Source organism: Neopelma chrysocephalum, unplaced genomic scaffold (genome assembly GCF_003984885.1).
Source record: "Neopelma chrysocephalum unplaced genomic scaffold, ASM398488v2 Primary Assembly neopelma1_147, whole genome shotgun sequence".
NCBI lineage: Eukaryota > Metazoa > Chordata > Aves > Passeriformes > Pipridae > Neopelma > Neopelma chrysocephalum.
This window is the reverse complement of record NW_020897809.1, coordinates 12,089,867-12,115,797: the sequence shown is the minus strand read 5'-3', so window position 1 is coordinate 12,115,797 and position 25,931 is coordinate 12,089,867. Positions and strand designations below refer to the sequence as shown.

General features: G+C 48.1%; 1 protein-coding gene across 1 annotated transcript in view; it reads left to right on the top strand.

Annotated features, from left to right (window-relative positions):
* Nucleotides 1–7,144: 7,144 nt before the first annotated feature.
* The window catches only part of LRIG1 (leucine rich repeats and immunoglobulin like domains 1), a 92,380-nt gene continuing 73,593 nt past the window's right edge, over nucleotides 7,145–25,931 (top strand). Inside the window, exon 1 of the mRNA XM_027700383.1 lies at nucleotides 7,145–7,576. Coding sequence (XP_027556184.1) covers nucleotides 7,401–7,576 — 176 coding nt within the window. The 5' untranslated portion in view covers nucleotides 7,145–7,400. The remainder of the gene's footprint in view (nucleotides 7,577–25,931) is intronic.

Below are 25,931 nucleotides of genomic sequence, written 5' to 3'. Positions count from 1 at the left end.
TTCCCCCTGTTTCTAATTAGTTATGGCACTGGCATAAAGCAGGATCTGTGTCTATTAAGCCTTCATCTGCTCTTCCTTATTGCCACATGAAGTCATAATCCTTCATGGCATCCCAACTGTGTACTGTGGGAGTGATTTAGGGTGTCTCAAACCAGAGGATAATACCTCAGGTACTGAATAAATAGAATAACTGTGGAGGAAAACAGGCCTTGTGTCACATACTGCTTTTAAGACACATGTGTTAGCAGAGGGAGATGAGTAGAGGAGGAGAGGCTGATGTATCCATAGAAGAATTTGAAGAACAATCATGAGATTTTACACATGGCAGATGTCTAAGATATTTTGAGAGATTCTTCTCAGAGCCTCTAAGCCACAGCAGGGCCCTGCCACATATTTTGTTCTTCATATAATGATGCTGTGCCATTTGTATTGCGCTATTGATGCACTCCTGGGTGGTACCAGCGGGACAAGAAGTGTGGTTAATAGTTGGCTTCAAGGGCCAAACAGAAATATCAGCCTGCAGTTCAAACTCTAGCCAAGAACGAGGCACTCAAGCAAGGAAACCAGACTTCTTTCCTAAACAAGGGATCAAAGTATGATGAAGCAGAGGACAAATTTTAATATCTTCCAGCCAGATGAAGCAACAAGAGACAGTTTGGTAGTAACAGCCCATGGTAATCACAGAGGCAGCAACTGAGTCCCAATAAAAGTTGTCACAAGGTGTCTTGCCACATTTCCAGTATGGATAAAGATCAAGCACAACAGTTGGAAAAAACTAGCTCTGACCTGTAAGGCAGTCCTTGCTTGCCAGATGCTTCCAAAGACTGGCTGCTCTGGTCATTCTGCAATCATCTTCCTTTAATTGTTATATGGGATCTGGACCTTTGAGAACAGCCCTTACTTGTGCAACCCTCAGCTAAACTTGCCTTGAAAACCCTGCCAGGCAGAGACCACCCTTGCTGATGGCACCCTTCATCTGTGCTATAAAGTCTGGACAGTGAACTATTAAATAAATACTCAGTAGCTTTTTGAGGGGGCAACCTGCATTTACTCCATGTGGGTTTTTCCTTATCGGAGCTCACAGAAAGGTAGGGGCTGTTTTGGGTGGGGTGGGTTACCTTTGTTTGCCACGAAAGTCACTCAAAGTCATCAGCCATCAGCAAGGAAATACAAACTTTATTCTGGAAACACTTTGGAGTCCATTAGTCTTATTAAGCAAGCTGGTGGCTTATTTTCCCACTTACACTGAGGCAAGGAGTTGCAGTGAAATAAAGAATCTTCTATTTTCCAGCTGCACCTGAAATCTCTAACCCTTTCTAAAGGAGACTTATCTAGAGTGAAAAAAATAGTTTTGATTTAAAACATCCCTATCTGAAATAGAAGTTAAACTCCTCCTCCTTCAATATTTCTAATTTTTTTTTCCTATTATTGTCTGAGCAGGGGCAGGTGGCTCTGATTTTAGCTGCAGCTGGATTCCAGCTTCTTTGCTCCACTTGCATCATTTCATCTAACACGTTCCTCTGGGGCTGCAAGAACTTCACGCTTCCATCTCAGCCTAGAGGTGAAAGCAAGGAGGAGAAGTTACACCATGTAATTACAGTTATTATGGCAGTTAATAGAGCTCCTCACAGCATAAACACTGTTAGCACGAGTCACTGTCGGGAATAACTGTGTCTCCAGCTCTGCTCTCGCTGTCGGAGGCTCGGCACAGATCTGAGTCCAAGCCCAGATCTGAAGAGCAAACCCTAGTACCTGCCAGCTCACACATGGGGCCAAATCTCTCCCTGGGCTTGGGCAAACTTCTAGATTTTAGAGCTTGAGCATGATTAGAGAAGAATAATGTTGTGCTGAAATGTGTGATCCAAGCAGACAGTGCTCAGGCTTCAGGTCTACCAGCTTTCTTTTTGCACTTGGAGTCACTCCATTGCCTTGTCTACAAAAAAAAAAAAAAAGAAAAGCTTTTAAACAATTGAGTGTAATCTCCAGGCTTGAGTACCACAGGTTTACATTCAAACCCTCACTCTTACCATGCATTTTTCCAATCTAAATGGCAGGGAGTATTCCAGTGCTAACAGTCCCCTTTCTCTCTCCCTCTTGTCTTGACAATAAACTGCTGTCATGCTATATTGATAGTCTACTTTTAAAAAGATAAATACACATTTATACAAAAGTTTTAAAACAATTCCTTTGGGGGAGGGGGGGGAAGATCAGAGGTGACTAAGTTGTGATGGAACTTGGATTTAGTTAATTGGATCTAGCTATTTGCACCATCTTTTGCTAACTGCCTGTGCCAGTCCCAGGCTGGGAAAGCAATTTAACTCATTGCCTGTGAAAAATGAAATGACAGCAGCTACTCGAGTGAACTTTCACATTAAGGAAGCATGATCTGGTCTTGATCAAAGACTTTATGTTACTGGAGGACCAGAGTTCAAGCACTGGCCTCTAATTTTGAAGGAAGAAAAGGTTTATGTGTCATTGCAAGGCAAATTCTTCAGAGTTTAAGCCCAAGGTAAACTTTCGTGTCAGCGCTGTTAGTGACCCTATAGTGAAGCTTGACTTGATCATCTCTTCCTTTAATTCTCACTGTCATATGCTGCCTCCTGCTCAGCTGCATTGGCTTCACCCATTAAAGCAGTGAGAAGTGATGTTATCATTAGTTGCTGCTGCTGGGCACTTTCGGATCACGTCACGCATCTTGCAGGTTGTTCCAACAAAACGAGCTCTGAGGAGCAGGGCTGGGATCCAAGAGAGACAGAGACCAGCTTTGGGTGGCAACAAGCCATAAAACTGTCCTTGCAGATCTGGTGTAACCAGATCAACTAATAAACCTCTGGAATGCTGATGCCATGGTTGATCTGGTCATACCAGAGAAACCATCTCTCGCAAGCCGGATGCCAGGAATCAAATCATGCAACATGCCACGAGCAGCTAATACCAGAGACCACTGTTGCTATGTATGAATGGGACTGTTGCTGTGCTGAATAATCTCTGTGATCTCACACACTGTCCCCAAAACACACCTGCTGTAAACTTTTTGGGCCTTTGGCACCATGATAATATTGATTGACACATCAATGCAACAGGGTGACAATATAAGGGATTGTAGCCATGGGCATCTGTCATTTTGCAAATCTCAGCATCACTGGTGTTGGGTAGAAAGCCATCATGAACATTATTAGGAGACAAATGTTGCTACAGAGGCATTTGTGGCCCTGCAGATAGAAACACCAGGCAAGAGTGAAGGAAAATTTTCAAATGCAAGGATGGTCAACATGAGCAAAGGTCTATCCTTTTCTATTTCACTGCCTCCATCTCTTGCACCAGGAGATGTCAAACACATCCCTCCCAAAGCCTGACAGCATTGCTACTGTCCTCCATGCAGAATTTCACCACTGCTGGGTGGCTCTGCAGCCTTACCACAGCTCTTTTTCAAGGCTGGCTCTTGCTCTGAAAGCCAAGCCATCCCTGAAAGGTGATCCTGTAGATCCCGGATGGTTATTAAAAGTTATTTAGGAGGTCTAGCTTGCAAATCAAATTACAGAGAGATACCTTTGCAGGAACCAGGGGTTAGAAACTCAGTTGATGTTGAAGAGGAAGGGTGCCCTGTGCTCAGGGCTCCTGTGAGTTCCTGGCTGCACCCCAGGTGTGTGGGGTTGCCTAAGGTGAGTCATCTGGGGCTCCGTTTCCCCAGCTGTAAAGCAGGGATAATACTTCTGTTCTCACCTCAGTCTGTCTTCTCTGTTTAGATTTCAAGCTCCTCAGGGCTGTGTCTTGATACATGTATGTGCAGTTCCTAGCTTAATAGAGTCATGATCCAAACTGAAGCCTCCAGGCACTCCTGGATATTATATCATTGCTAATTTCACAAGAGGTTGCAATCAAATTCCTGTATTGGGCAAAAAAAGAAAAAATCCCAGAAAGGAATAAAGCAAGCTATTAAAAACTGAGGAGCATTTTTGCTGAAGTGGAAATAATGGTACTTTGTCCCAAAATGTATAAAATATGTATTGCAATTAAATTCTTTATTGGCAAATTGCTCTACAATTAAAAAACACAGAAGCTTGAGTGAGGCAATTAGAATAATAGTAGAGTGTTAATTATAGCTTGATGGATTCTGCATGCTGTCAGCAATTACCTTCCAAGTGTGCACTTCTGAACTCACTCCAAATCCACAAAAAGACACCAACAGAATTAGAAATATCTTCCTTGTTGGCATGCCTTCGCCATTTTAAAATTTGTTTTCATAATACTTCTGTAAGCTATTTAATTAGATTTAATGAGTTTCAAGGAAGAAACATCCTCCATGCTGTACACAGACTTCTCTCCAGCACAGGTATTAGTTTGGGGAGGAGGGAGAGCACAACTGAGAGTAGTTTGTGCTTCTACCAACTGCCCTTATTTTCAGTGCACAGAGATCTTGTGCAAATGCAAGGTGATTTGGCCCAGTTTCCAGAAGAGTTCCTTCTACATTTCTGTTTTATAAAGGTTATCTAAAGCTCTTGGATCTCTTTCTCCATGGGAAACTCCATGGCCATCCTCTTGCCCTTTTATTAAAAAACATTAATGGTTAAAATTAATTTAAAAGCTTCATTGTCAAATCTGAAAACACTGTAAAAGAACCAAAAGTTTATTATTTTTATGGTGCTTCCCTACTGGGCAAGAGAAATCCTCTCCATAAAAGTGCCTTAGACTTGGGGTTTCCCACATTTAAGAAATAAAGAAGTATTTTTTAATTGGTGATTTATTTGTATAAGACCGCAATATCTTCTATAATACATCTACTCTTCCTGCATCAGGACCCCTCCCCAAGGAACTCTTGCTCTTACTTTGCAAAAAGCTTTCAAATAAATCAGGAGACTAAACATCAGCTATTCTCCAGTTCTTGAAGGCTGAATTAAGACCCTAAACCATAATAATATGAATATATTTTTAATCTCTCCCCTCTTTATAATCAAAAGCCTAAACCCCAAGTTTTACCTAGCCTTTGCAATGATTGAGTTTTCTGTCTGTCATCAGTCTCTGCAATCTGATACGTTCAAAGCTGTCCCAAAAGCCAAATAGTTCTTGTGCAGGTGGCTGTCAGGAGTAAATAGAGAGGAACAGGAAACTGCAATGCCAGTAATAGCAGTAATGTAAGGCTGAGATTCAGGTGAGGATGCTGAAATCACAGACTGTTCCTTCCTGCAGCAAGATCTCGCCCCATCAATAAACTCAGCTTCTACATTTCATATCATGTTATCTTCCCAAGCTAAATCTTCCTCCCTCAGGATCTCCAGACTTCTTTCCCTCTTTCTGATTTCCCTTGGGTATGATTTGTGTATGTGCATCTTTTCAGCAGTGCATGTTGCATGTGGTGATCCCAGAAGTGGAAGTATCCAGGAGGCACCGGGGCCTCCCCACATTGCTTTTGGGTCCAGCAGAAGACTTGACTGCTGTCTGTAGCAGGCAGCATTGTGTCAGATGAAGTCAACTGTTCCATTCATTAATTTGTAAGAAATCTAGAAGAAAAGAAGGAGAATAGGCAGGGGGAGAGAATGTCCTCATCCAGAGTGGTAGCTTCCAAAAATGTGTCTCCTCTCACACCTTCCATCCCATCATTAAGGTAGGATTTCATCACTGTGATCACTAATGCTGTGGTAGAGAAGGGCCTTGCAAGATTTTTGCCCACATTTGGGACAAAAGGCTGAAGCCCAGACCTTTTTAGCTGAATTCTTCATCCCTCTGAAGACTGGCCTGTCCATTCCTCTTCTCCCAATTGATTATAATGTTTCAATGTGGTGCTTTTTCCTGTGGCAGGCTCCCACACATGGCTATGGAGAACAGATACATCTTTATCCCCCTCATGAGACTCGTGAGGCTTCCAAAACTCTGTGTCCTGCACAGGGAAGAGACACTTGAGGACTTTTGCAGCCCATGGGCCAAATGTAATTCGTTTGGTTGTGCTTTCCAACATCACGCCTGGGTTTTGGTTCAGCTGACCCCATCTGTTCTCTGGGTGACACCAGTCCAGGTTAGCTGCCTTTCAAGATCCAGTTTTGCTGCCTTTCAGGAGGAGGCACTTTCAGGAGCTTGGGTGCCACCTTGAACAACCTGGAATGTCACTCCCCTTGTGCAGGCTGTTTTGTGTGCAGAGACATGGGACTCTTGGCAGAGGAGCAGCAAGATTAAAGCATCCTCCTGTGCAATGCCCTGACCTATTACAGAAAGGAAATACAGCTCTGTCCCCACAATGAGCAGAAATCTGCAGCAGAAGGCTGGAAATCAAAGTAAAGGCAGCAGAAGGAGGATTGGGCTGTGATATGTGTTTATCTCCATAAAATATCCCCTTTCTCCCCATTCAGCTCCTGGTGTAAGGGATTAAACCACACTCCCACCTGCCCTCCAAGAGTGTCCTCCCCTAAATGCTGTGTCAAGCCACCTCCAAACTTGACCAAAGCCAGTTGGATGCTCTCCACTAAGCTCAGGAGCAGCCTCTAAAGTCAGTCCCTGGAGTGTATCGATGCTCTGAGATGAGCTGTGCCCGTAATGCTCTCGGTGCGGCTCTGGTGAGTCACACTTCGACCCGGGTGTGCTCCTTTTACATTTGCCGTGTGCTGGGCTTCCAAACGCAGCGGCACATTTGGGAAGTGCAGCCTCTTCTTAGGTTTGGTCTGCAACACGCGTGGATCATTGATCCACTCAGGGATAGCGTGGACGGGGTCGTGGCAGGACACCCTACGGAGAGTGTGGCCCCACAGCCACTTCGCGCTGGCCAGAGAAGGGCTCACGGGGGTGCGTGGAAGCCCCCATTCCCTGGTGTTCCAGCAGATTGCCCAAACCCCCGGGAGGGAGGGTTGTGTCCCGCGGGGAGGGCGCGGCGGGCGCGGCCCCTTTAAGAGGCACCGCGCGGGGGCGGTGCGTTCACACCTGGAGTGGCAAAGGGAGGCGGGCCCGGCGCCGCTGATTGACGGGCGGGGAGAACCAATGGAACGCCGCGGCGGCGAGCCCGGGGGGCTCCCGGCCAATGGCGACGAGCCGGGGGCCGCCCGGCAGCCAATGGGCGGGCGCGCGGGGGGCGGCGCGGATACATGTTGCGGTGTCGCCAACGTGGGTCCGCGGTGAGCGGCGCTCGGGGCGGGCGGGAGCGGCGGCACCGGGACACGGCGCGGCGGGCACGGCCAGCGCAGCGGGCACGGCCAGCGCCCGCCGACTGAAAGGAGGAGGAGGAGGAGGCGCTTCCCGCGGCGGGGGACGCGGACTGTGCCCGCCCGGCGGTGGATGCCGGTGAGCCGTGAGCGCCCCGCGGGGCCGGCGGGCGAGGCGATGGTGCGGGCGGCGGAGCGGCGCTGAGCGCTCCCGCCGCCGCCTCCTCGTCGTCCTCCTCCTCCCGCCGCGGACGTTGCCCCGGTGCCGGATACAAAATGGCGCTGCCGTCACGGGCGGCGGCGGCGCTGCTGCTGCTGCTGCTGGGGCCGCTGGGCTCGGCCGCCGCCGGGGGCTGCCCCGCCGGCTGCTCCTGCGGCGGGGACACGCTGGGATGCGGCGGGCTGGCACTGCCCGCCCTGCCCCGGGACCTGCCCCGCTGGCCGCGGCACGTGTGAGTACCGGGGGAGGCTCCGGGGAGAGGGGGCGAGCGGCGGGGGGGGACCCGCGGGGACGAGATGGGTGGGCGGCCGAACCTGCGCTTGTCGGCGCGTTGTCAGCGACAGGAAAACTTCCCGCAGAAATCCCCGCAAAACTCCGGGCTGTTTGTTTGAGCGGGGCGGACCGCACCGCCTTGCGGGCGCGGAGCTGCGCGGTGCGGGACTCGGCCCGCGGTGCGCTGTCCCGTCTGGATCCCACCCGGGGTGATGGAGACGCCGGGAGCGATGCCGGTCCCGTGTAGAAGGTGGGAGCTCGGGGCTCCCCCCGCCGCCCGCTCCCGTGCGGGGCTGGCGCTCCCTCTGCTCCGTGCGCGCGTCCCGGAGGAAGGAAAGCTGGGAGCGGGTTTGGTCTCTAACGATGGGATCTGCTGGAGATAACGGCCAGCGTGGGCTCCCGAATCCTTATTAGGACATCATCCATCCATCCATCCATCCCCGCTGTCCCGGGGCTGGGAGCGGGGCGCGCCCAGCATCGCGCAGGGGTGGCCGAATGCGGACCCCCAGGACCGGGGCCGCGCTCGCCCTTTTGGCCCTTTCGTGCTGCCAGCTTTTTAGGGTGTGAATTTCGGGGGAGGTCGAAACGGAGTTGTGGGCTGTCGGGGTGTTTCGATAAAATCCAGGTGTTTTTCAGTAAAAGCGGCCCTCCCCCAGTACTTGTCCGTGTAGCGAGGTCATTACCCTGCAGCGTTTCGTGTGTCCTGGATGGCAGCAGAGCTTAGAGCCCCGCACCTGGGGGCTGGGGCAGCACTGTGGGGTGGTTTTTATCCCCAGAAGGGTGTTTTAAGGGGCTCAAGTACGTGCCCAAGCACAGGCTGGGGTCACTGCCGCTTCCCGCTCCGATTGTGTGACCGCTGCTCTGGGCTGGTAAAAACTGAAATAAAACATCAGACACCATGAAGCTCAAGAGATTCGAGGGTGAAGTGTGCTCGGCTTTGACAGCTCAAGCCGTTTGACAGTCCAGGAGGACTGAGAGTTGTGTGTATGCCCTCACAAACTTGTAAAAATAAGTGCCCTCAGCTATGAGCAAAACTTGGGGAAATAAGGATCCAGGAAGGGAGAGGGAAAACAGTGCTTCTGTCATGCGGCCTTTCTGCTGTTTGAACAGATTTATAGATTATTGAATCTGTAAAACCCCTGGTTGTAATAGATACTCCTCAGCTCTGCCAGGAGAAAGAACGGTCACTGAAGTGTTGCTGGAGATCGTCCAGCTCCTTATTAAGAAGAATTACTAGAGGTTTGTCAGGTCCTCCTGGTGGTATTCACTTCTGCCTGCAGAAATGCCTTGTTTTACTTGAAATTATCAGGTGTCATACCGAGAGGAACATGTGGCCCCTGCATTAAAACCCTGACTCATCCCATTCACCTGTTGCTGAGTGCTCTGAAGGATCCTTCCCTCAGCCTTGGGCACCTTTCAGAGTGAGCTTTTAGTCTTGTCAGCATAATTCCAGCATTCCCATGCACCTCTTAAAATAGGACAGCGTATCTTTGTTCGGGCAGGGAAATGCGTTAATAGCCCAGACAGAACAAATTTATTGTTGTGTGTTTTTTTTTCCCTGCGTGCTAATACCCAGGAGTGTCTTTTTCATATGGAACAGATTTTTGAGTGTCTTGTGTTCATTTTGAATTTTATTGGTGAAGTAATAGCACGTATAAATCTTCTGCTTCGGACCTGTGGGCTGTTGGTCGTTTAGCCACTTAAAATATGGTTTGTAACTTTGTTCTAAACTAGCCAAAGAATTGGTTAAAGTGATGGTTTTTGTATCTGAAAATGCAAAATTAAGGCTTTTTTCCTATTCTATAGCTAGTATAAAAAGCAGACGTTGAAGCTATTGCAAATACTCTTGTTCTTAAAGTAATACTGTTTCTAATTACTAAAATTACTTAAAATTGCTTATTTCAGTTTAGGAACCAAGATGAAGCACGTTTTTCATGCTTGGTGGGATCATAAATGCTGATTTTTGCAGAGTTGCTGACTCACTTTTTTAGTAGTTTAATGTCCTCTATAAAAGCACCACGTGCTGGAGAAAAGTTACTTCTGCAACAATCTGTTGCTTTTTTTTGTTTGGTTGGGGTTTTTTAACGTGTCCTTTTAAAGAAACAGAAGGCAAACGTGAGGGTTTGCAGTGGTCCATGGCTGATGCACGAGTGCAGCGCGGGGGGATGCGGGTTCCCCAGCCACAAGCTGGGGTGTGATGGGTGATGTTGGAGCTGTGCATCCCGTATCTCCATCACTTCTGGGCAGGCAGTGTCCCGCCGGAGGTGTCTGCTCCCTCGGGGGGATAAGCTCGGGCATGTTCGATCGCTAACGGGTGACGAGATAAATCCAGTTTCCAGTGGCTGTGGTGGCTGTGCTTTAACTTCATTAAAGCTCTATTGAACAATCCCTCCTTAGCAGTTTATCTTTATTCCTAACGAGTGCCACAATGCTGGGGCAGTGCTTGGAGTCGGTTTTCAGCGTGTTGGAGATAAAGCTTTTGTTTGTAGGGGTGGAAATGCTGCTCGGCACGCCGGGGAGGGTTCTGGAACAGACTTAATCACGCCGTGTATTTTGTCAACAGGACTATCAGTACCGAGGAAAAGCATTGGAACTTTTGGAAACTATTGTTATTTCTCTGTTGGCAGTAGAGCTCGTAGTTGTAATTTTTCTCCCAAGCTTTCAAAAGTAATAACTGATATGCAGAAGGGCTGCAGTCGCTTACAGTTAATGTAGTGTGGCATAGATGTGTGGGGTTTTTTGTTTAGTTGTTCTGGGTTTTTTGGGTGGGTTTTTTTGTTTATTTTATTTTGGGGTTTTGGTGTTTGTTTTTTTTTCCTTAAAAGCAACGGACGCCTCAACGCTGTGTGCCAGTTATATAAGTGTGCTCGACTTGCTGAGGGCACATTGCAACACTCTGCCATGACCCATCCTGTCCTTGCACCAGCACCCAGCTGCTGCAACCTCTGCAGCTGGGAAAGGTCCATGGGGAATGTTGGGAATGTCGGGAGAGTCAAACTGGGGAGAGTGCTGGGCTGTTGCTGTGCCCAGGGCTCCTTTGGGTGCCTCACTTGGAAGATGCTGAAGGTGCTTCACGTCTTCCATTGTTTAGGTCTGAAATTTGTTTCTGCGTTAGAGAGTAAAGGGTGGCATAAAGTGTAGGGCCAAGCTTAAGTACAAAATGCTTCATGCTCCAAAAAGCCAGGGCTCCAGCAGCACTGGGAACATGGCACATCCCCTGCATCCTCTGCTTCTGTCTCTCCATGCGTCTTAATTTTTGAGGAGTGACAGAAGATATTTCCTCTAGGCATCATGTATGAGGGTTTTTTTCCTTCCTATTTAGTGATAAAGCAATAGTATTTTAGGTGCAGATTTTTGGTGAGAAGATTTTGGGGCAGTGAGACTGCAGTTGGATAGCTAATTCATTGCTGTTATGGTCTGCAGGAAAGGAAGTTCTTATTTTAAACAGATGTATCGTGTATTTTTGACCCAAATGACTAGGGTATGGTTTTTGGGATACTGAGCATTTGTGCATGGACCCTTCTGCCTCTGTGTCAGTGTGCATGTGCCTGGCATGTCCGGGAAAATGCTGAGTCCTCAAGTGCCCAGGAGAGCTGGGCTAAGAGCTGCTCTCTGTTTCCCAGGGTTTGACTATATGGATAAGTTGCCCCGAGGCACCAGCTGCGGGGATGTTGGCTCTTTGCACGGTGCTGCTGCTATCTGGAGAGATCCAGGCAAAGTGTCTGGATGCTTTTTAAAGTCCTGTGGCTGCCTGTCAGTAGTTTTAGGGCCTGGAAATGCATTTCAGCTAGAAGTCAGCAGCAGACTTGCTGTGTTCAAGTGCATACATAAAAAGAGATATTGTTAAAGGCAACGAAACTGAATGTTTGTGCTGAAAATTACCTATAAACTGATATTTCTTGCTAAACTGGGGTTTTAATGTGTCAGGTCTTGTTGCTTTGCTCTCACATGTTAGAGGGTAGAAGTTTACATGGTAAGGGGCTGTGCTGCTGCAGGTTGCATGGGACTTTTGGAGAAGGACATTAGTTGCTCTTGAGCTCTGGAATAACTCATTCTCCTGCAGATGCTGGAGGAGGAGGTGGTTGAGAAGACTCTCCTGCTGACAGTTGCTGGGAGAGGGGAGTGCTGCTGGCAGCACTTCTCCTGCATGTCCTACTTCCAGGCCCGCTGAAATAATGGAACAAAGATTAAGTAATCATCACCCTGAGCTCCTGGTGCCTGGCCCTGTGCAGCTGCAGAGACCCCACTGAGTGTTTGAAGGATGGCTTGGGAGAGGGATGTGGATTTGTGCAGATGGCTGGTCCCCCTCCTTCCTCCTGGGGTAACAGAGTAGAAACCCAAAGAAACGCTGCAAAGGCAGTGGCTCCCTCCTGTGTGATGGTCCAGAGAGGGTTTCGTGCTCAGATGGGACAGTGCTGGGAGCTGGTGATGCTTGTAAAAGAAATCCTGCTTGGTTTGCTATTCCACACTTGGATTTGGTGCTTCCTGGAGCATTGTCCTTGTCAGTGGCCTTGCTTGGGGGTAGTCTCCAGGCCCAGGGCTGCAGGATGGCTCTGCACCCTAAGGGATTGCAGTTCCTGCACTGGGGCTTGGCCCTGGTGGGTAACAGCAGAGCCTCTCCTTGCAAAGCGGTGCCTCTGTGGGTCTGCTGCTTAAGCACAAATAAATACATGTGCTTGCAAGTAAATCCACCCCTCCTGTGAGAACATGTGTTGGTGGATTCGCTGACCACCCTCAGCATGCCGCAGTATTTATCAGCTCTTACAGGAGAGCCACAGTTAACAGCAAACCCTCTGTATCTGCTGTTCATCCCGGGCTGAGCCCCAGCCGGGGCAGAAATTGGCTCATCGGACTAGGATTAGAAATACACGAGAGATTCTTAACGAGGGATAAAATACCCGCACCAAGAAGCCTTTTTGGCTCTCGCTGAAGCCCCTGGCTTCAAGTGAAAGGCTCTAGGACCCCCTCAGCCTCCTCTGCATATTCCTCTCTCCTTTTGAGAAACTTCATGGCATTTAATCACTTCGAGACTTTTCCTCTCTACAGTGGCTGCAATTTGAAACGCAGGGGTCCCATACAAAAGGAGCAAGTGCTCAATGGGCTGTGTTAATATTCAGTGCAGTTTACAATGGGTGCAGTTTGAAAAGGGGAGAATGGATGGTCTGGGAGCTGGGGGAGGAGGAGCTGCAGAGGGAAAATTCCCAGGGCAGGGGAACCAGCATCTCAGTAGGCAGCCGAAACACACCATCAATTGTTCTCTAGAAAAATCAACTATTTTATGTGTTAGGTACAGTTTAATATTTTTTTCTTTGCTTTTGCAAAGTGCTCTACAGTTGTGTGGATGTAAGGTTTGGGGATAGCTGAGCCGTGCAGGAGAAAATGTTTTGCTTGGAGTTTAAGGAGCAAATGTGAGGTTCTTGTCCCTTTGCTTGATGGCATCAGGAAGCTAGAGAGGTGGTAAACTGATAGGTTTGGTAGCCCAGACACTTCAACAAAGCACTTCAGGTACTTAAATGCTTCCTTGAGCATGGGTGAGATTTCACTTCCCTGCTTAAGTTAAGGTGGTGTTGGAGTCTTGTCTCTGGGGATTTAGGTAGATGCAGAAGCACTTTGCTGAGATGGGGCTTTAGTTGGTGTGAGCCTCACCTGGTGCAGGGAAGTCTGAGAGCACTGGAAGGATGTTCCCCGTGTGCAGCTTCAGAAGATCCTGCTGGAAGGAAAGGTTAAAGGTGGCTTCATGTTGAGGCAATCCCCAAGAATTCTCCGTGCTGGAGAAGTGCCTTTCTTACTCTGTGCTTGCACCTGGGCTCATGAATATATGTGCATCTGCTGCTGGCTCTGCGGGGCAGCTGGGAATTGCTGGGTGCCACCCTGGGCATGCCCCAGCAGTGCCTGTCTTCGGGTTCCGATTGCTTTGATCTCTTGAAGGGGAGTTAAAAGTTGTATCTTGAAGTTTGAGTGGCTGCAAATTGGGATGATGGCTTTCATTCCTCGGTAGCCAGATCTGCTCAGAATTTGTGTATTTGCCCCTGATTTGTGTATTGTCCCTGACTGGTATGGCAGTGCACCCAGAAACTCTCAATTAGGGCTGCAGAGCTTTTAATTGATCTTGTTGGCTGCCCCGCCAGACACCTTGGATTGAGTTAGCTCAGCTCATCAGCTTTTAACATAATCATTTTGTGCTGCTAACCTAATCACCCGGTGTGACTCCCTTGTTTTGCAGTGTGGAGCTGGATGGGGTCATGTGCATGAGTGGAGTAGAGATAATTTAGACTAATGTTGCTGCGAAGAGCCATCTGTGAAAAATCCAGGCTTCAGGTTCATCAGCTCTGCAGGAACTGGGCTGGGCAGGAATTAGCACCTTATTCAGGGTGAGGGGATCCATTTAACATAGAATTGGCATTGGTGAATAAATAAATAAAAGTAAATAAATAAAGCACCTTGGTCTGGGTTGTGGTTTCATGCAAACCTGGGCATCCCCTGTAGCTCTTTTCAGAAGTCACTTGCTGGGTTTTAGTGAAGAAACAAACAGAGTGAGGCTCCAGAGTGTGCAGGAAGAAACTAAAGTGTGAATCAAACCCGTTTCCTGATATGTCAGCTATTAAATGATGTGCTCTGAGATATTTTTTTCCACTATGCTTAGGGGCCTAAGTCAAGGACCGGGATGCCGTTGTGCTAATGCATCACATGAAATACCTATTATTGTTGTAGCTGAGTCATGCATTAATAGTTAACCAAGTCCTGTGCTACAGCCCAAGTCCTTCAACCCCAGCCTCCTCCTGCTTCAGAGCAGGACCACAACATATGTAATACGTTATGCTCCCTCATTATGCTTTCAGCACGTTGTCTCTCAAGCCACAACCATATAATTTTGGAGATGTCTAGAAGCAGGCCCTGCTATTTTAGGGACACCTCTCAGGACCTGATGACGTGTCACATCCAATTCCAGGAGCATGGTTCACTTCCACGTGGTTGCATTTTCAGTTTGAGTAGGAACTGAAGGACAGGTCTCAAACTGTAGCCATCTGCTTGGCTTTTATTAATATTAACCGTGCTGGACGTGCAAGCAGGACAGTTGGTTCTTTGCATCTATCATGGCAGTTTTGTAGTTCCCCACAATGGCTTTGTATGGATTTCAGGAGGAACAGTATAGGAGACACTTAACAATTGAATAATTTTATGTGGAGCTACAGACTCTTTAAATGTATACTCCAGTGTCATGCACAAGTTTGTGTTTAAAAGTGCATTGGCTGCCTAAAGCTTTGTGTTGGAGCTGAAGTTATATGTGCAAGAGAATGTCTTGGGGTTTTTTTGGGGGGGGAGGAGGGTAATCTTGATATAATGAGGCAGTAACTTCTGTGAATTTTCCTTCGGTGTCTCTTTTAGACCCACTGGGGCAACCTCATTAATTTTTGAAGTTGGCAGAGGTGCAGTCTTAAATGTAATTCTTGTAAATCCTACTCAGCCGTACTTGGTTGTGTTGCAAATGTTTCTGCTTTGAAGGTGCCTGTTTTCAGATGAATCCTTTCAGATTAGAGAACACTCTGCTTGAGTTCAGTGGAAATTTGGCTGGGAAATCTTGAATTAAGATGTTTTTTCCTAGACCACCACCTTCAGCTTGCAGGTTTTTTCTCCCTGCAGGGAGGCACACAAACCCTCAGGTACAAGAAGGAAATGAGAAATTCAGAATGCCAAGTCAGGGCTGTGCTTCTTCCCACTTGCCCTCACACAGGGACATAGATCCATGCTCACCACTGACACCTCTCTCTGGTTGTCCAAAGCCTGTGATTTTGGGATGGGCACTTGCCAGAATGGGACCCTGTTGCCTTTCAATGCTGTGAATACTCCTCTGCTCTGGAGAGTTTACCATCAACACCAGCTACTCACAAGCCTCTCCAAACACTGCCCTGCGAGTTCCAAACACATTTTGCCTAGCTGGTGTGCTGGGCTGTTTTATAACTGCACTTAAAGTCTGTTTTAGCCTGCTGCACGCCAATATAAACACAGGTTTTCTGTGTTATTTGTCATTTTAAAAATACTCCAAAAAAGTGATGGCTGGCCAGGTATGGCAATGCTTGGCTGATCCCCAGCACAGATGGGTACTGGGGTTGAGTTGGTGGAAGATATTGGCATGGAGATGATGGGATTACTGGGCATTGTCTTGTAGTTGCATTTAAGGATGTGATGCTGGAGGTACCCTGGGTGACTAGCCCCCCCCCCTCCATTGGGGCTCAGTGTGGGTGATGTCCTTGCAGGAGTGGGGTGGTGGGAGACTTTGTGGATGGGCAGGCTGCTGGTCTGTGGGTTGTATCACGGGTAATAAAACGATGGTCGTAGGAAATGGCCTGGCTGGAGGCCCTGTGAAAAATTGCCCCCTAAATGTGTTCCAGTTGTCCAAACACCGGTGCCTCTCCTTCCTGTGCTGTGTGCGGGGGGAGACTGGGGCTTGCTCTCCTCCACTGTCTGGGGAGCAGCCCCGGGCAGCCTGTGCTTGCTTTTTGCTGTGTCTCGGCCAGCTGTGACCCACCCGGGTTCCAGAGCTGTGAAAAAGCTCCAGAAACCTTTCTTTAGCACAGACCTAAAAAATATCCTTTGGCTGTCTGGATGGGATGAGCTCTCTCAGCAGCAACCCAGTCCATGAGCAGGCAACCCGAATTTGGTTCTTCCCCAGCACAAGGTGATTGCTTTGAGTTGGAGCTGGAAAGTGCTCCAAGCCATGGGGTTTTTCTCCTTTCTCACCAGGCTCTGCAGCCTCAGAGAGGTGTGAGGATGGGGAGTATGGCAGGATTGGGTTTGTGGCTCGTGTTAACAATGAGCTCTGCTATTTGCAGTGGATGAGGAGGTATCTCTTGATGATCCTGGATGTTCCTCACCCCGTTCCCCTTCTCTCATGCCCATTTACTTCATCACTCCTGAACCTGTCTGGTGGTGGCACAGGCATGGGCAGGGCAGAAATGCCGACTGCTGCTGACACAGGGCAGTTGGCTGGTGCTCAGCTCTTTGCTGCCTGTGGTCTGGCCTTGCTGGGGAGCCAGGAGAGCATCCTGTGCTCTGTTTGTCCGTGTAACTCACCATAAACCTTTGTCCCCTTCTGAACCAGCGGCAGAGTCACATCCACACTTGTATTTCATTTGTTTTGGCAAAATGGGGAGACTTCTCTTGTTTTAGGAGATTTAAACAGACCATATGATGTTTTATTTTGAAAGGTGTCATAATATTTTGCACTTTCCCTTTGCTAAACATGTTTTTGTGCTGTTCCTGTCTGTTAGTCTATAAACAACTCTGTTCCTCCTTTTTTCCTCCTTAAACAGAATTCTTGGCTTTCAAACACCTTTGGATTCTTTTGGAGTAGGGCATGCATTCTGCATTAAATCAGTAAATGAAAGTGTGTATTTCTAGACTTCCTTGATTTGGAAGCATTTGTGAGAGTTGTGCCATCTTTATTGTTTCACGTGGTGCCATTAAACCATCCCTGCAGGAAAAGTGGATAATGGAAACCCAGCTGTGAGACAGGGCTCTGCTGAGGGCTGTGCTTACCTCTGTTAGGAGGTATTCAGTCTTGCTGGGATGGTGCTGGCATTAGCTCATTTCCATGGCTAGGACTGAGGGTTTGGTGCTGGGTTATTCCATGCATTGTTCCCCTGAGCAGGGCATGCTGTGGAAGCAGCATCCAAATCCTGGCCTCTTTGGGGACCAACATGTTTGTTTTTCTGTATATAAAGTAGTGCCACCCATGCAGTGGAGGGGTGTCTCAGCCAGAGAGCAGCAAGGCCTTGTGACTGCCACGGCCATAGCTAGGAATTGTTTTTGGTGACTTGCTGCTCCTCTGGAAGCAGTGTTTCTATGAAGAAGGTGCCTACATGGCCTGATGAACAATGGGTTGTGGGTGGGGAGCAGTGGCCCTAGGTGTCTGCACCCCCCTGGCAGCACTGTGGCAGGGCAGGGATGCCTGCCTGGGGTTCCTTCCCACTCCAGCTACCCCAGGGATCTGGGCTTTATGGCAGCTGTGAGGAGAAGGCAGAGCTGGGCAGCATCCTTGGGAGATGCCAAATCGCAGCCCAAGCTGTTTACTGTAGTGTTTCTCTCTCATGGCTCCTCGCACTTGTCTCAAGTGCTACCACTTTGTGGTCTGCTTCACAAGAGCCTGAGCTGTCCTTTCAGCTGGCAGGGACACTGGGACCGTGCTGCATCCCTCTGCGTGTCTCCTGGGCTCACTGCAGCTGCCAGGCTTTCCTTTAATTCGGACTGCACAAGCTTTTTCCCCACACCTTCCCTGCATGCCCCTGTGCCCACCCCATCCCCATCCCGCTCAGCAGCCCCGGTGTGCACAGGCTGCTGGCCAGGCTCCGGGTCCTGCTGTTTACTTTGTTTGCTTCACTCTCCAGCTGCAGATACTCGAGCCAGCTCAAAGGCGAGGGCTTGAAGCACCCCGTGTGCGAGCTGCAATGCCGGCGTGGGGCGTGCTGGGGAACGGGCTGTGCGTGATTAAGCCATTTAGACTTGTCATAGATTTCTTTTTTTTCAAGTCAAAACAACTACCTTTTTTGGGGAGGGGGCAGCTGAACGCTTTTGGGGCTGCATTCTAATTAGTGTTGCTCTGTTTATGAGAGACATGGTTAAAAGAAGGAGAATTCCGTGCAGAGTTATGGGCCTGCGCGTTTGGAAATGGAATGGGGAAGTTTCCCCGTCCAACAATTTCCAAGTGCTTCCTCTATGGTTTCCTGAGTAATTCTGACCGCTGGTTATAAAACCATGAGTCTGCCTCACTGTTGCAGGGTGCATCGCCCTCCAGATCTCATTCTGGCTCACTGTCTCCCCAGGCTCCTCCATCCCCTCCCTGTGGGCTCCCTGAGCTGGTGGCAGGAAAATTTCTAACCCCCCTTGGAAATTGGTTTCCTGACATGTCTGATACACAATAACAGCAACAGCCCTCATGTGACTGGAGTGGGATTGGGAGTGAGTTGAAAGTGTGCACTGAAATGTTTTGGGGAGGTTATTGTCTCTCACAGCTGAAATGCCTTTTGATGCTTTTCCTGCTTTTTAGGTTTGAAATGCAGAATTCCTCTTGGTTTGTTTGGGTGGTTTTGGAGCCATCTTACTGTCAGCTGTGGAAGAGCAGAGCTGGTCCTTCTGGCACTCCCTGGTGTTGGGAGTGGGTTGCAGGATGCTTGTTTAGGTCTGGGTTTGTGCAAGTCAGAGGCAGAGGACAAGCCAGGAGGGAGCCCTCCAGCACTGCTCCTTCTGCCAGGTGCTGGCTCCTGCGCCATCCTCTGTGGCCACTTCCACTGAGGGCTTTTGAGACAAAGTGAGCCAACGCTGTGTGTGTAATATTGGATGGTGTTTTGGGGCAGTATGTGGCTGTTTGACCCGTGCTCAGCCTGCCACAGTGGTTGTTTTTCACCTTTGGTCTGTGTTTAGTCCAGTGCCATGACACTGGTGTTCTGCAGCCAAAAGCATCCCTTCAGCCCACATCTCATGGTGTCTGTGGGGACTTGTTGGGGAGCAGGGTGGGAATAAATGACAAGCTGATGTGGCAGGAGCTGGGCTGTGCTTTAGCAGCCAGCAGGAGACTTGGCTTGGGCAAGACCCTTCAACCTGTAACTAAAGCAGTGAAGATCTGTCTCACCTAATGTAAGCCTGTAGACATTAGGCTTTATGGATAAGCTAGAGGTCTAGTATTCTCAGTTTCATGGAATGCAATGGATGTTTCCAGAGAACAACTCAAGTATTGTCCCTGGAGCCATGCAAGTAGAAGACCAAGTGCATGCTTGGCCTTTGGTGCTTGTGGATAGGGAGGCACTGGGACATGGGTGGATCCTGTCTGTGGAGAAGAGACTCTGTCCAGAGGTTTTTCACAGCATGATCATCTCTGTAAAGGCCAAGAAAACTTGATCTGAAAGTCTGTTTTATTTATTCATTCCTGACTCCAGCCCTGCTTTGAGGGGAGCACATGGAGGCCATCAGCCTTGCTAAGCACGCAGGCTGTCCTGGCACAGCCACCTTCCCCTCCTGGAAGAGAGTGTTCAGGGCAATATTTGAAATGCAACAGAAAACCCACACTTCCTTCAGAGTTTTGACTCTTGCATTTTTCGTCCTGGGCAGGGTTTAAAGTTTTCTGCAGCATTCAAGGGAACGTTTTGGTTTTCCTTTGCCCACATGTCAGCATTCCTGAACAAAGCAGCCTCAAGATTTGTGGAGCAGATTCTTGAAATTCTGCAAGTGTTTTGAGCCAGAAGATGCTTCCAGAAAATGCCTGACCTAAGAAAGAGTTGGTAGGACTTGGGCATGGCTTGGGAAAAACAAATAAGGCATTTTTATCCCTCTTTAAATGAACATCATTCCAGTCAAAACCACCATCCCCAGTCTTGGAAGCTGCTGCACTCTGCCACCTTGTTGCTCTTAAACCACAGCTGTGCTTATTTGAATAAGCCAGATAAAAATGATAAACATTTTAAAACTGAGGTTTGCCCTTCTCTTGCACTAACTTCCCCAGTGGTCTTAATGTCATTTGAGGCTAGATCTGAAAAGGAGTTTAGGTACCTAAAGGTGGACTTAAGGAAAGGGAAATAAGGGTGTATGACAGCTCATCTGCCTACAGGCATTAGAAACCTGCTTAAGGCTCCTGGGAATGTTCTCCTGAGCACATCCAGAGGTGATCCACTCTTGTGGCCACCAGCACCCCATAGTTTGCACCCTGCAGCACCCATGTGTTGCTGTCCTGGTCTGTCATAGGTGCTCCAAACATACATTGACAATGAGTTTCTGAGGAAGAGCTCAGGGGAAGCTGATGCTGCTTTTGCCCAGAATTATGGAAGTGGAAGCGCTGCCTTTTCCTTGGGGCTGGGTGACCAGTGATGGCATTTTGAATGGGGAATGTGACCTCAAGCTTTGCCTGCTGTCTCCCTGTTCTGGCTTGATTGTGCTGTTGCTGGGATTGGGGCTTATGCATTGGATGTCTCTTCTCATGAGCATTTAATTACAGGCCATGAGCATGAGTGGCTGGGAAGGGGATGTGGAGTGTCAGTACCCAAGGGGAGGAGGCAGGAAGGCTCCTGTGTCTGGGGCCATTGGCTCACATGCCTTATAACCTTGTTTCTGAAGGTGAAATCCCAGAGCAGACCCATTGGTATTTTGACCCAATTATGGATTTTGTTTTGATTTTTTTTGTTTGGTTGGTTTTGTTTTGTTTTCTTTCTAGCACATTTATGGTGCTGGGGGATTGCAGTGTTAACATTTTCTCTTCAGAGAAGAGGCTTGACTTGAAGTGAAATCACTGATTGATTCCCTTTTTTTTGTGCCCTCCCCCTTTTCCCCTTGAAGTCAAGAACCACTTCAAAGGCTCAGATGTGTTGGTGCCAGATGCCACGCAGTTATTGTGAGAAGAATTTGAAATATAATTGAAAACAAACCTTTGTTCAGCCACGCAGATCTGGCTGTGGGCTTTCACTCACGACAGTGATGGGTGCTCAGCCTCTTCTGCTGGATTTAATGTCTACACACTTGTCATGGCAGATGAACTGCCCATGAATTTACGTCTGGTAAACATTTGCGAAATCTGGAAAGTGCGTATTTTAGGGAGGTTTTTTCCTACCTAGGAACCCACACTGATGTTCCAAAGTTGCCAGCATATTTGTGGAATTCCTTGCAGTAATAAAACACATCAAATTGGTCTCGGCAGCCTGATTTTCAACAGAGATGCTCCAAGTCCAGGTTTCTCAGCTTGGCAAGCAGAGCTGTCCCGCTTCCTTTTAAGACTTGTCTCTTCTGCGGGATATAAGGATACTGTTTAATGCAGTATCGAAAACATTTGTAAAAGCACGGATGATATAGATGTCAGCACTCATTTTACTTGTACTTGCTGAGAAAGCAGAGGTTGGGGTAGGTTTGTAGTCCAGCTCAGTTAGTTCTCGTGGTGAAGTCCACGAGCCTGGAGGCTTCTGAAGGAGCCCAGCAAACCTCTGCACGTAGCAGCCCTCGCTTGCCTGGTGCTGAGTGTGGGCTGTTGTTGTCACACCCCGTGGGATTCCATTTCCAAACGTGGTACGTGGTTGCAAGGTGCACAGTGTATTTGAGGTTCCTGTTTCTTGTAGTTTTTTCCTACATAAATTTAGAAGAGTGTACTAGATCTGTCTTGGATCATAGAATTTGAGCTATTCCTGTGCACCTTAACCCAGAGTATTGCCCTGGGACTCGTGTACCACCCCACGTTCTGTGTTATGCACCTGCCTGGCATGACCACCTGGGCAGCACTTTGTCCCTCCTTGCTTCAGATACCTGGATTGGGCCCTCTTTTGTGCTGGGATAATGGTCTGAGACCTCCTAAAACCATTAGTACAGTGTGGTGGAGGTAACTGGCTCCCTTGTGGAGGTTACTCCTGCAGCCTAACATGGACAAAAGGGTCTCTCTGACATTTAATAGGTTCTTTAGCTGCAATTAGGTTGCTGGATTTGGTGTTGCTTGTCTTTTTAATTTGCCTCCCCTACCAAAAACACTAGCCTCATTGCCTATGGTTGCCTGTCTGTTGTTTATTATCTCTGCTACACTGTGGTTAGTGCTCACACATGATATTTCTTTGGTTTCAGTACAGACTGAGCGGGTTGTCCGCCACTGGATCCAAAAAATGTAAACTATTTATAAATGAAAAATACTCTCCAGTTTGAAACACAGTTTGAAAGTGCTGTGTTGTCCCCTCTCCCTCCAGCATGTGCACATTTGTCTGCTCTCCTGTAATCCCGCTGATGTAAATCCAGATTTGTAACAATTTATGGGACTGGGGCCTGTCTGGAGAAATTTTCATGGGACCTTGTGCTCATGGGAGGAGAACACAAAGCAGTAGTGATAAAAAAGTAATGGAAAAATGTTACTTGGCTGTGCTGCATTCGGCACAGATATGGGCCCAAACTGAGATAAACCTTCCTTCAGAGTTCAGGGATTCTTGATTTTGATTTTCCAGTTGGGCTCATCTCCATCATAAGCAACTTTTGGAAAAATTGGGACGAAAACTTATTACTGTGGCTTAAAATGACCTGGAACTACCAGAGTGCTTTTTTTAGTACTCCTTGCAATTAAACTCTGTTTGTTCTGTTTTGAGCATGTACTTAGTTTTATATTGAACTAAGTGCCTATGTTTAGTCTCCTAGGGAAGAAAAATAAGACAGGATTTAATAATACATTATGGGAGGCTGAGGTAATTTTTCTGTGCCTGTTTGGAAAGCAGGGCCGGAGGTGATGCTGGGTGGGCCAGGAGGGAATGGGCTGGACCAGAGGCTGAAATGGTCAAGCCCAGGGGCAGGAGAAGAGGAGGCTGTGAAGGAAATACAGGGTGTTTAATTGAGGAGCTTGTTAGCCAGCAGCTGATGGGCTGCTTTTTGTAGAGAACTACAGGGAACTTGAGCTGACTTGGTTTCCTGGTCGAAATGAGTGTTGCTCAGTGATGGAGCTGGTAGGAGTGAGGGGTGTGGGGAGTGGAGCCATTCAGAAAGTGCTCCCAAAAGACCAGAAATTATTTTGATCTATGGTAACATGGTTTTCCATGCAACCACGATGATGGTAAATGAGGCAGGACTGTCCTGCTTCCTGCTCAAATCTGGAAGATTAGAGGATAGCTGAAAAAACAGGTGGGATTTTTTTGGAAGACCGTTCACAGCGTCCCATTGAACCATCATTCAAATGCAAATAGTGGAACCTTTCTCATCGGGGTTGAGGCAGCCTTTGCCATGTAGCTACGATTAGTCAGTCTGTAAATGGTGCAAAAATTCAGTAGTGTAACTGCTGCATCAAGAAGTAAAGCATGAGTGGAAATTCAGTATAGTTTCCAGGTTTTCTGTGGACACCAGTGGCATTGATGGTGATAATTCCTTGTTCTGTAAAACCCAATTGGTGGGAATATTGTTTTTTAATTTTGACTGTTTAGGAGCACCTAAACACATTTGCACTTCTGTCCTGCACAAGACAGCACTTGCTGGAAAAGGCTGTTGCAGCCTGGCTGGGCCTGTGGAATGAAGCCTTTAATGTACTGATTGCATATTAATGAACAGCCAGGCAGGCGGGACGGTGCCAAAAAGCAGCGAGTGAGAAAGCCAACAATATCAGCGCGAACTTTGCTCTCTAGAAAGTGTGAAGTGATGTTGGTGAAAGGAGTTTATTGCACAAGTGGAACACTGTGGTCGTCTTTGATGCCCAAATTTCTGTGCTAGTAAACCGAGGAAGAATAATTGGCTGGTGGAGCCCGGTGGGTTCCTGTTAACCCCTTCTGCACCCCTCGAAATGTTCCCCACTCTCCAGTGTGTTTTGGCGGAGTTGGGTGCTTGCTCTGAAGTGTTTGACATGCTGTGTCTGACGTATGGAGCTGTAACACCTCTCAGAACACATGGGGTTACCATCCACATCTGGTTTGTATCACCTTCAGTGGGTTTTATTGCAGGCTGTAGTGCTCCATCTGCACCCTTTCCCTTGCCCAGTTCTGTCCTGCAATCCCAGCCTGGAAAAAGCTACAAAATGGGCTGGTGTGTGAAATAATTAATATAATGGCTACTGATAGCAGTGTGCTTTGCCTGGTATTTGGCAGAAATTGGATATCTTGGCCCTTGCCTCTTCATTAGCCAGGTTTCCTAATCCCAAGCTCATTACCAAGTCCCAGGGATGTGGGTTTTTTTTTTCTGGGGAGGAACCGGCAGCCCCTGTGTGGTGGTTTGTCAATCACCTTGATTATGTCTTTGTTCCACGCTCCCTGCAGGAATGTGCAGTATTCAGCGTGGGGGCTTGGGTCCACTGTGCAGCCCGTGACTTTTCCATCAGGAACATTGGGAGTATTTCAGATGATCTCACAAATATTTTTGAAATTTTTGTGTTGGCCCTGGGCCAATTTTTGCTTGTCTCTGATGCATAAAGTGGGTTTGAAAAAATGTTGTTTCTCCCTCTCCCCCCATTTAAACATTTCAGGAATGTCAAGTCTTGTCAGCCTTAGCTTTGCTGGGGGAAAAAAAAAATCCCTTGAGGAGCTTGGGGGGGTGTGTTTTATATGTGATCCCAAAACCCTGAGGGGAAAGTACGTGAGGGAGGGAAAGAGCAGGTCATTAACAAAAGCTTCCTTTATCCCAGACTTTAATGAGGCATCGTCATTAAATAGTAGCAACCACACAAATTCAGCCAACCTGACTTGGTTCCCTGATGTTCAGCCCCTTGGTTTATCTTGTGCTCTCAATTTGCTGGTTCCCTGCTATGACCCTTGCAGGGACTTCAAAGGCAGGTAACCCCCAAATCTGTAACATCAACTTGTTTGGTAACACGGACAGGATTCCTCATGGAATTTTTCTCCTGCAGTTACTCATACTCTCCAGTAATCTGCATGAAAATGGGCCTAAGAAGTCTGGTTTCCTGGCAATTTTTTGTCCCTAGGCCTGACTGAGATTTTGACTTCTGCAGAGTGTTCCCATCATCTGTGTTGTGTTTTAGTATCGCCCTCCTTTCTCATGCTGACTGTCTGTGGTGTATTTTGGGAGTGTGTGGGGCTGCCACTTTGCCACAGCACTGGGACCAGGTGATCCCAAGCCAAGGGTGAGGGATGTGCATCTCTCTCCACTTCCTGCCCCTTCTTCTGCATTCTGGCAGGAGCTCACTGACCCTTCCCAGCCCTCTGGTCTCGTCCTGGTTTTAGACTATTTGTGATGAAGACATATGTCCACAGCCTTGTCTTCTTTAGGGAGTGCAGCTGCAAGTCCCACCCGTTCCTCAGTTTTTCATGATTAATGGAGTGATTTGTTGCCTGTGGTGTATTTATCGTCATTTAGTGAAGTAAGGGAGATGGATGCTTGGGGTTTCACAGAGCCCATGTCCCGTTTCCTAGGCTGTTTTTCATGGAAGACTGCAGTGGATACCTGCCCCCCAGCTTTCCTCCTGGTTTTCCCAATGCAAGGGGGTCTGTGTGCTTTATCACCATCACCACCCCCTCCAGGGATGCTTTTCGGGGGCTGTTGGAGGTGGTGGGGATCGTGCTGAGCTCTGAGCTGACAGTTCCACCTCAGCCCTGTGCCTGCTGCTCAACTGGACTTTGGAGCCGAGCTCTGGATGGGGCAAGGGGAAATCCCAAAGAAGGAGGAAATGTTTGTTTAATTCCTGACGTAGCACAAGGTTCAGAGCGAGCAGATTGTGAAACAGTGTGGATGGAGCAGGGAATTGCTTTGCCTGTGGTTTGCAGATAACATGTGTGGAGCAGGCAGCCGATGTGGGGCTGGGGAGAAAGACAGCGAGGTTTATTTGTTTGTGTGGTTTGTTTTTAATTTAAGTAACCTTCATAATTCCCCCTCCCTCTGAA